The sequence below is a fragment of the Cupressus sempervirens genome, chromosome 1 (assembly GCF_028749045.1).
Source record: "Cupressus sempervirens isolate cs-2001-9-10 chromosome 1, ASM2874904v1, whole genome shotgun sequence".
Lineage (NCBI taxonomy): Eukaryota > Viridiplantae > Streptophyta > Pinopsida > Cupressales > Cupressaceae > Cupressus > Cupressus sempervirens.
The window spans coordinates 205,404,922-205,416,575 of NC_143118.1; the positions used below are offsets into that span (position 1 = coordinate 205,404,922).

The 11,654-nt window shown below is 31.5% G+C and overlaps 1 protein-coding gene across 1 annotated transcript; it reads right to left on the minus strand.

Annotated features, from left to right (window-relative positions):
* Positions 1–4,904: 4,904 nt before the first annotated feature.
* On the minus strand, positions 4,905–11,373 carry LOC149576840 (putative LRR receptor-like serine/threonine-protein kinase At1g67720). The gene is made up of 15 exons (XM_089822931.1): positions 11,197–11,373; positions 10,542–11,091; positions 9,294–9,787; positions 8,974–9,097; positions 8,798–8,869; positions 8,410–8,478; positions 8,247–8,318; positions 7,997–8,068; positions 7,719–7,894; positions 7,346–7,560; positions 6,176–6,302; positions 6,031–6,099; positions 5,732–5,924; positions 5,473–5,605; positions 4,905–5,356 (listed from the first exon to the last, which is right to left on the minus strand). Exons 1-15 carry the CDS (start codon positions 11,318–11,320, stop codon positions 5,069–5,071), a joined length of 2,778 nt encoding a protein of 925 aa, XP_089679057.1. The 5' UTR covers positions 11,321–11,373; the 3' UTR covers positions 4,905–5,068.
* Between the last annotated feature and the right edge of the window lie 281 nt (positions 11,374–11,654).

Genomic DNA, 11,654 nt, shown 5'->3' on the forward strand with positions numbered 1-11,654 from the left:
CATGTCAATAATTCTGACAATTGTGACAATATCCTTCAAATGTAGGCGAAGTAGATTAACTCTTCATTCTTGATCTACATTCATGTAATTGATGTCCTTGTTTCTTGCAATAAAAAAAAAATCAATAAACTTAGATTTAGCATTTTGCACACCATTTTTGTTTCTGTAGATGTTTTCAGCATGACCATGTTTTTCATAATGATAACATGTTGCTTTTCCTTTTGACTTTGCATTCCTTAGTTCTCCACTCTTGGATGATTATCCTTGTTTGATATATGAATGTCCTGAACCAATAGTGTTTCTAGATGACCTCATTATTTCTTCAAAGTATTTCACTTTTTTATTAGTCTTGTTGAATCTTGCCACAAGTTCTTTCTCAATTTTCAGTTCATTCTTAAGTAAGTCCTTCTATGATATAAGATTTTCTATCTCCATGTCCTTTCTATTCAACTCCTAATTTTCAAGCATATGTTGGTTCATCATGTCAAGTTGAGTGTTGGTAATATTTTGTAAATCATATAACCTTTCCTCAAGTATAGTTATCATTTTCCTTTTTTCTTCCTTAGTGACAACTTTGTCTTCCTCAACTTTCCTCTTTTTCTTGGTCACTTCACATAGCCTTACTAATTGAATCTCATGTTCTCCTTTTAGTCCTTTTACTTATTCATTTAGGATTATTCTCTTTTCTAGTAAATCTATAGTTGTTGTATCACTCGCATTTGAACTTCTAGACCCAAACAATCCTTGAGTTTCAACTTCATAATTAAACTCATTTTGTAGAGTGCCTAACTCCTTCCTCCTTTTTAGGAATTTCTTCAACTCTTGTCTTTCTTTATCAAGCTATTGCACTATGAGCTCAATCTCAATCACCTTACTATCAATAACTTTGTCCAATTTATAAGCCTACATCTCCAAGATCTAAACTCCAAGTTGTTAGACTTCTCCAAGAGAACTAGGCTATGAAACCAATAGTTGGAAGTTTTAATTGGAAACCAAGATACTAAGAGAGGTGGAGGGAGGGTGAATTAGTGTCTATAATAATTAAACCCTTTTTTACATTAATGTTTTCCATTTAATATATTTACCATCTCATGTCTAATGTCATATGCATAGTTATTGTAAAATTAAACTATAATAACATATAGGTCTAATCTATCAATCAAATGAATGAAATGTGAACACATAACAAAAAGATTTTTTTATCTAGAAACTCTCCAAGATGAAGGTAAAACTAGGGTGGAGGTGCTTCCCACAAATCCTCACTACTGCAATAATAAAATTAACCTTTTAGGGTTACAATATTTAACCATATCCAATGATCTACCCTATGAGGGGTTTGTCTTGTTAAAAGTTGTTAAGACTATTAGGTCTTACCTGGTTAGAGGATTTTACACTTACAACAAATTCAAGACTTCATTAGGAGATCTAAAAAGATCTATTAAGACCACTATGTTAAGAGATTATCCTTGACTCAATTTTTTAAAATTGATTCAATACTTGATCCTCATTTTTTTCTCTAATAAGATGGGTTTGGATCTCCTCTCTTCAATTTGATCTGATCTCTGATCTAATATTGCTTTACCATCCTTCATTGCATAGACAATATCGCTAAATAATAAAACTCTTTTGCCTCTTCTACAATATCCACACTGTCACACTTATTCTACTCTATGATTTCATGAATATCTTGTTCACTCCTTTTAATCACATCACCATGCATCATACTAGGTTTAGATATTCTATATATTTAAAGAACTCATAAAGAGTTTTCTAGATACTTCCTTATTCCACCTCTTCCTCTAATTGGTTAGTCACAACACATATGATCTATGATCCATGCCATAAAACATGTAATAACCTCTACAAGTATTAAATATCTTATCAATGTCATCCTAAAATAGTTTACCTCAATGTTTGTATAATCCCTAACTTGAATGTCAATCCTACACTGGTTGGCGCTAACTATCTTTGATACTTAGAATGCATTATACACGCTTTTGAAACTTGATCTTTACTATGCTCAACACCTTCTATGTAGCACAGCTTCAATGTACTTGAACATCTCGGTAAACATTAGAATCATCTTATATTGAAAATTCCTAGTGACCAAAGACTTTCCCAACTCCTATAGAACTTCGTATTTACATGTTTTATACACAAGTCTTTACATGACTCGGCCTATATAGAGTAGCCCAATCATAGTGATGACCTTCTAAGCCTACCTAGTATATGACTAAGTGTTTGATGTGCTAATAGACAACAATAGTTAGAGATACCAACAAGAGAGAATGCTGACAAGAAGTAGTGAGACTAAGACAAAATGTAAGAATAAATTTATGTAATGCTTATTTTTATTTATTTATAATGAATAAAGGGGTATTTCATAAATTTAACAAGATAAACATCAAGTTGAGGAAGGTTCATTGCCAATAAAAGAATAAATAGTAGAGACATGTTCCTTGGGAGGAAAGAAAAGAAAACAATCTTATTGCTTCTCCAAATAAAGAAGTAAAGGGTGTTAAAAAAATGAGAACAAATTATGATGGTAGAATTATGACCCTAGAGAAAAAAACTTATAAGTATTAATTTTAAATTATTTACTCGTATTTAATTAGAGGGTTATTAGGGATACTTTAGAAGAAATTTGGATAATTTTTTAATAACAAATGATAATTGTCAAATGATAATGGTTATTAATCTCAAAATTAGAGAGAGAAAAACTCATAGGAATATTGACAATAATAAAGTACAAAGTATTAGAACAAGTGGAAACCTTAAAACATTGGTGGTACACTTTTCTCAAGACCTCAAGAGGATTTCTTTCAAAATGTCTTGTTCAAAGGTTGAATCCAATGAGACCATGAAAAAGATTTTTTAGATTCTTGTTTTCTAGAAATTGATTTAGTTTAGTCCAAGATTAATCATATTTTAGATTTTTTTTGGTTTATTCTTTCTTTATTTTTTCTCTTTTGAATAAATCAACAAAATCTAAGAGATAAAATAGAGCACAAAACTATAATAAAAGAATCTTGGTTATAAATTCATTAGACAAGTCAAGTACACATAGGTAGAATGATGAACCAAGTCTAACTATGAAAGGACAGATGAATTGGAGTGGTGAAATTTTTTCCCAAGAAACTAGTATGATGTGTTGATGTAAAATGTACACATCTCTAGTAGATTTTTTTATGGATGAAGACTTTTGTAGAAAAGGAGTGAACATATATGGATCACTAATTAAGATTAAAATCCAAGGTATAAATTAAATAAATACTCTTACCCCCACCCCCGGATCATATAGAGGAGGACATGATAAAAAAATGGTCTCAGTGACTCACTTAGTAAGGTACCCATATACATACTCCAAAAAAGTGATAACAAGAAAAGAATCCTATAGCACCTCCTCAAATGCTCATGATGTAGTTGTTGAATCTACCAAAAATGGTTTTCATCTATTGAATCATCTAAATTATCTAAATTATAAAGACTATTATCAGGATCTGAATGAAAGCACATATAATATGTAGCACCAAAATTTTTAATCACCTGAGTAAGTAGGAGCTTTCATTTCAATTTTTCTTTGGCCTTAGTAATACTTGATTTCAAGGAGATACTTCAACAAAATCAGTTACATCAATATTATTGTTTCTTTTGTAGAAAATTGAGGTGCTGGATTTGTTTCTTCATGCATTGAACTTATTTATTAGTAGCTTTGTTACAAAAGAAACATTTACCTCACCCGATAATTAATTTAAAAGAAAGTTATCATTTTTATCTTTGTGCTTCCCTTTTTTATCCATTTTAGAGTTTTTTTTCTCTCCTTTAGCATGTTGATGCTTTTTTTTTTATACTATGAAAAACTAAGCAGCAATTAGAGGTAAATAAGCAATGAATATAGAGCCACAAATGAAGTTACTCTAGTGTATTATAGAAAAAATCCTTTCATAACTAGGCACGGAGAAGGATTTGATATGACTGGACAAACTCATTGACCAACCCTTCAAACATGCAACACTTGTAGCTCTGTTTAAAAATGGAAAATGTGCATGTACAAGGTGTTTCCACAATGGAGGACACATGTCTGCACCACACAAGGTGAGAGAACTAGCTCAACTAGCCTAAGTAAACTTAAACTAAGTGTGAAAAGCTCAAACCTAGTCTTAACTAGTTTTGTAATAACCTTGTTTATACTAACACTTTTGGTTGCATATTTGGTAACAAATGCCTTTCTCAGGGAAATATTTAATCTATAACATTAGGTCCTAAACTTAGTAGAAGCTAGTCATGTAGAAGTTTCTAAATCTACAAACATATAGTTTGTTAATCCTACAATTTTCTAATAGTCCATTGTTATTTCATTTTGTCATTCCATTTTAATTTTATATGGATTTTGAGATGCCAAATTAAGAGCTTGATCGCCTTAACAATTTCCCACATAGTCACAAGCTTCCCTCCTATCCAAAACATGCACTTTAACCTTTATCTTTTCATTACATTATTTTCATAAATATATTAAATACAAATTTTATTAATATATATCAATATTAATTTAGAATAGTAATACATATCATTGCGGATTCATATTTTACATTTGTTTCATAGGTATGTTCAATAATTAATACATATCACTAATAATCTAAAGAATGAATAAGAATGATATCATTTTTTATCCTCTAATACCAAAAAGATCTGACTTGCTTATCCTCTAATACCAAACAAGTAGATATTAATGATTATTCAAAAAACATCTTAACAATCTTAAAAACTTATTAGAAAACTACTTATAAATCTGGTTAAATATAACTAATTTTTTTGATATAACATTACAAATTCTAGCCACTATTAAACATCATACTAATATAACATTACAAATTCTAGCCACTATTAAACATCATACTAAGAAATTTTTTAATTTAAAAGTAAGTTAACTTTGAGTATTTAATATTTTTAACCTAACAATTAAGCTTTAACATATGATGTTTATACGACCACATATATAGCAATAGCAATTCAAATAATGAATTGCTATAGAAATCAGAGGTCAGATTGGACGCAATATCATTTCCAATTATCTGCCAATTTCAAGTAGGCTGTAACTATACTCCGCGGAATATAGAGGATTATTTATCTTTTCTGTTGAAGATTCGGGCCTAATTATGTCCATGGCTTCTCTAATCTGTTTTTCCACTTGAGATATGGTCGGCCTCTTCGATGCTTCATTCTGAATGCATTTGAGTGACAAATTAAATATTGGGTAGAGAGATTTCATGTCGATATCAGACATGCATAGCTTTTGGTCTATGATGTTCGGCAGTACACCACCATAATCGTCATTCCCCTCGAGATGTAGCATTACCTGACAAGAGAACACAAAATGCATATACACTTAGTTTTATAAAATCTGCCTATATTTAGATATTAAACAAGTTAGCTGAAATAAAACATTGGAGAGTATTATAAATAAAGGCTCACCCATTTCAAAAGGCTTAGTTCTTCTTCAGATAGATCTGGATCAATTGATTTCCTCCCGCATATCATCTCCAACAAAACCACTCCGAAGCTATATACGTCACTTTTCTCTGTCAACTTAGTCGTATGAAAGTATCTTGAACATTAACAAAAGCATTTGCATGATTCAGAGATAATGCCATCAAATTAGTTTATCCAATATATGAACCCATAGTTTGGACAAAAAATAAATCGTAGAAAGTAGGAATAGAAATCATCTTACTCTGGATCTAAGTATCCCACTGTTCCTTTTACTGTTGTGGTTATATGACTTGTGATTCTCTCATCGCCAATTATTTTTGAAAGACCAAAATCTGCCATTTTTGCCCGCAGATTGCTATCGAGAAGTATGTTTGAGCTCTTCACATCCCTATGAACTATTTTTGGCGTACAACTTACATGCAAATATTGCAGCCCTTTAAACGCATTGGACATTATGAAAGAGAATGAATAATTAAGACATCAGTTATATTGATTTTGTTGAAAAAAAAGAAAAATCAATGAGATATGAAAAGGTTTTACCTGGTGCTGCGTCTAGAGCTATTCCAAGTCTAGTTTTCCAATCAAGTGTGGAAGCATTTGATAGAGAACCTGGAGGTGGACATCAACATTAATTAGTGTGTCTTAAACTAATATTACTGGATTTTCTTATGAAGAATTGTCTTACCATAGAGGTGGTCCTTCAGTGATCCTCCACACATGTGCTCATACACAAGCATAAGCTCCTCGGAGTCGTTGCAGTAGCCAATTAAGGATACCAAATTCTTGTGATGTTTTCGAGAAAGAAGGTTGATCTGATCATCACAAAAGTAATGAGAATTTGAAACAAATTGTAGAGATTGAAAAAAATAGAAAATTGTTATATAATAAAATTTATCTATTAGTTAATAAGATTATATCTTGGATTAAAATTAAAAGTGTTAAATAATTAATGTTAATAATTTTTTTGCTATATTTAATTTCTTTCTTAATATGTAATGTTTAAGGATTACTAAGATTATAATAACTTTTAAATCATGATTTGAAATCAGATAAATATTTATTTAAATCTCAAAACTATTATTGAAATATCAATAAAGATTTTGCATATTCTATCATTCTTTTTCATTTAAATATAAGTATGTTGTTAAGATTCTAGAATTAGTATCTGAGTATGAAAAAATATTCTAAGCATCTAGATAATAGAGTTTGCAGAAATAGAAGAAGAGAATTACCAGTTGTAAACTAAAAAGAAGACTAGTCAATGCATTTTGCAATGAAAAATAGACATGTACACAAAGTCAGAAAAAAAATACTTTTATTAATTCATCATTTATTATATTGTTGTAGGTTGGACAAAAGACTTCATTTCTATGTTAAAAGAGTTAAATAGTCAAAGTTCACTTATTTTTTCAAACTTAACCTTTTTTATCTTTATGTAATGTGTAAGGGTGGCTATTGCAATCCTACTTTGTTCATTGATAAGTGATGTTCTCATTTTATGATACATTGGATAAATCAGATGAAACTCTGAGAAAATAAGAATAACATATTTAAATTTAGAAAGAAGATTGATCCAATTATCAACAAAAGAAATTGGACTTTAAACTTAAAGAATGGTGAAAAATAAAGAATACTCAGAAAGAAATATAAAATAACTCCATTAAAAATATTTTAATTAAATGTTAAATGAATTACAATTGATTCTTAGATATATGGAAGACTTGTAAAAATGAAGACACAGTAATTAAATCTAAAAGAAAACTAAGGCAAGATTCTCCTAAGTAGAACACGCCAGCTATTTGCCTGCAATTAAACATCTATATTTGATCTTCAATCCGAAGATATTTTCCATTACCTCATTTAAAAACTCTTTCATTCCTTGCTTTGAGGAGGAGGAGAGCAGCTTTACAGCTACATCTTTTCCATCAGCTAACCTGCCAAAGTAAACACTTCCGAAACCGCCCTCTCCAATCTTTTGGCTGAAATTGGACGTGGCTGTCTTCATCTCCAGCAGACTGAATGAACGACAGCTTAAAGGGTTTGCTGCCGCTACTGGTATTGAACGTTCATCTGTAATATCGTTGAAAAAATATAATAAAGATAGGTGATATTTGACTTATTTTTTCAACCTGAACTTTTACATTAATATGTGATGTTTAAAACTGATAGAAATATGTATCACAAGAAAAACTAAAAAGAACATAAATTTACTTGAATCTCTCTAATACCTAACAATGGGTGTGGATTCATCTGGTGTCTTCTTCGTCGGTACATAAAAATGGATATCAACACCAAAGAAACAGCAATGGAAGCACCAATCGTTGATCCTAATACAATCTTCATTTTGTTATCTTTTGACTTGCATTGATTACTATCCTTGCATAGACCCGGATTCCCAGAATACCTGGCGAAGGAGTTTTTAAAAATTCCCAAATATTAACAATCCCCAAGTACACGTGTTTATACTTGTTTAAAGAATATTATATTAGAAAGAAGGAGAGATTACCTAATGTCCAATAATCTATTACGCAAAAGTCCTTCGGGAACAACTCCGCTAAAGTTATTGTTCTCCAAACTTCTGGGAGATGCAGATGAAAAGTACATTTGATATTAGATTTTGAATTCAATGTGCGATAGACAGCTTATAACATTTCTGATCAAAATCGAGGATCCATCACAAGATTGACTTCCCAAATAATAATAACATAAGTCAATTAAACTACAAAATTATTGAAACATGAAAAGGGAGGACATACAGTTCCTTCAAGTCTCTCAATTCGGAGAGACAGTCTGGGATGGTACCGCTTAGATTATTGTTTCGAAACCGCCTGGACATCCGGTCAAAATAATTGTAATTTGCTTGGAAGAGTCATTTATAGCCAATAAAAAGTATATGTAACGGGTTTTGACTCCACTTACAGTATCTCCAATCTTGTTAAGTTGCATATATCAGGTAGAATTCCCGATAGATGGTTGTCCTGGACAGAACTGTTCAAAACAAAAGGAAAAAAAAAAAAACTTGCAAGTAAAATTTAAATTATTATATTCATTCTTACTATAGTTTATAACTTCGATTACATGAGTGTTTTGTATGGACATTACATTCTATCATTAAAAAATTTAGAATGCTGATTTCTACTTCTTCAGCTCTCAGGATAGTCCTGATAATGAATCACAAAACGGGATATCCAATCGAATTGAAAAAGTACAACAAAAATGATCTTGGATTGTGAAAATCAGATAGATTTTACTATATTCAATTCATTAAGAAAATGAAAAGAAAAATTAAGATACGAAGAGTTCTCACATGCTTCTCAATTCAGTTAAGTCGTTGATATGATTTGGTACTGGTCCAGACAAATTCCTTCCTGATAGATCGCTGATGAGTGATATGACATACAAAATAACTCTCATCAGCCTTTCCTACACGGCCCAATTGCTATAGCATACAAAATAACATGTAAGTGATATGATTCAAGTTACATTTCTACAACTCTAACTGTATAGTTTTTGTTGCACTTGATTCCCTCCCACGGAATAGAAAAGCAAGGATCTGATATCCATTTCTTCATGCCAAAAGCCGTTTTGATTGATAAAAGAGCACCGACTGCAGCTCAAACGCATCGTTCTCAAATCATCATTTTTATAATAAAATCAATCTCAAACACATTAAGAAAAGATTGCAGTAAGCCAAATTGTATATGTATATTGTTATTATGATTTAACAGTATAGTTGACCTTTATTTCATGAATAATAATTCGTACAGTAATCCATCTCATAAGAATAAAGCACTCAAGCTTACCATCGCCTGCATCAGTTGCCGGCTCGCTGTCGAATATTTTATAAGATTCAAAAGCACTAATGAGTGGTCCGCGGTTGGATTTACCTTGCTCATCATGTACAGCCTCCAGAGAAAAGTCTACCTGCTCTAGTGAGTCGTATATGAGGGGCACTTGTACAAAATTATTTTTCACATCCAAGCTTACATTGCAAACATTTTCTGTCTTTCTTATAATTTTGAATTTCCTATATTCAGAAAAATTAAGAGCCTCAATTTCTGCAAAGTAAAGTACAACTAAGGTTTTAATATGTTGCCTATCTAGATGAAAAGCCAACGGTTCTGTAGACTGTTGTACAGTTAGGGCTGACTGCAACACAGAGATTGGAGGAACATTGCTGCTATTATTTTGATCGTTGAAATCCACGGAACGTCTGGATAATATCGGTAGAGTTCTGTTATCTAAAGCTATACCTTTGTCTGTCGACCAAAACCGATCGAATTCATCTTGAGGATACCTAATTGATTCAAAGGAAAACCGATTAGTCTGTTGACTCAAGATATTGAATGTAAATATAAACTTGAAAAAGTTACTCTACTAATTCGAGACCTTCTTATGAAGAATAAAATCTAAATACATGGAAAGATTTCTCGAAATGTTGAAGAAATTGATAAATATTTTCTTAGTATTTTTTAGGTTGTTTAGTTGTAAAGATAGGGTGGAGTGTCTTAAAGTAACTTTAGTTGGATATTAAGCACCAGTTTTGTAAGAAAAGATTTGTTGTAACAATTTTTTATTTTTTTCTGTTAAACTGTGTAATTCTGGGACTCCACCCCCTCCTAAATTTGGAAGTACCCTCCTCTTTCATTCAACAACCATGTTGCTATTGCGATGGGTAGTTGAATTTATATATGAATCTTGAGTTTTTAATGTTACTATTGAGTATGTAATACGTTATCATGTTGAAATGGTTCTAGTTCATGTTGCAATTTTTCTATATTCATGTATTTTAATTTGGTATGTTGTACTAGCAAAATCCTAATGCTCAGGTTAGGTTACAATAATTAGACTGAATAGAAGATCTAACATTTACAAAAAAAATTCCAAACTAAAGTTTTCCTCCAAACTCAAATTTTTTAAGTGTATCTGTATTATTGTCTATCTATATTTTAACCCATATTATTAATTATTATAAATCAGATAAATTTTTTTGGTCAATTTATCGTAAGATTAATCTGTAAATGAATATGAATTATGAAAAATTAACATACCTGACACGGTCGGTTGTATTAATACCAAGATCACGTCGGTCCACAGAGCTCAACATTGTCCCTGGCTTCACTTGCAAACTGTACATCCCACTCAAAAGACTTCTCAACTGGATTCCAGAGACGAAAGGATCGCTGTCATCGGAAGTTCGAATGAAGCAAACGTAAAGAACCCCGTTTGGACTTGTCAAGATCTTTTCACTTGTCCATTCAATATCTTGCGCAGTGTTGATTGTCTGAACCTTCTGAACAAGCAGTCCTTCCGTCTCGAAGGAGATATTAAAGGTAGGAAGATTTTGTGATTGATCGTAATAATAAAAAAGAAACCAAAGCCTTAGGAGATAGTTGACGTTCGGATTCATAGGCAATCGATAACAGGATTTATTTAGAGTCTTTGGGAAAAGGCGCATAGATTGCATGTGCAATTGCGTACTCGGCACAGAAAAATTTACTGTTTCACCAACGTCTATGTAATTGGAGTCCGTAATCCAGCTCATATTCGTCTCCGGGTCCGTCGAATTCGTTCTCCCGCCACAATCGATGTTGAGGAATCCTGTTTCGCCAACATGCAATAATAAGCTCTCGAAATAATGCACGAAAAGAGTATTAAAAAGGCAGTTTTTTTGGGGGCGAAATTCGTGCATTTGGGTGTACTTACCTGGCTGAGCGGCAACTGAGACAAACGGAGCAAGGATGTTTGCGGTGAAACACAAAATAGACAAAGCTCTGATTTTGTAACCTGTCTTGTGCATCTTCGTAAACAGAGAATGATAATGGAGCATATTTCCACAGAGATCCCCAATATTTCTTCAATACAAATGAGCAATATAGATCAAATCGATCGTTAAACCTATTAATAGAGAAAGGCGATCTAATTTGAAGTTGTCTAATATTTTACATTAGTGTAAGAGTTCAATTCAATTGTGTAATTTGGAAGTCAACCTTATTGGTTTATATGAATAATAGTTTATAGTTAATGGGTCCTAGTTTACTGGTGAATGCATCGGTATTAATGTTTGAATTTTAGATTGGAAATGTTAAATAGTCAAAATTGACTTACTTTTTGTAAGTCATATTAATATACTATTTAATTCATGTCAATTCTCACAATTCAAT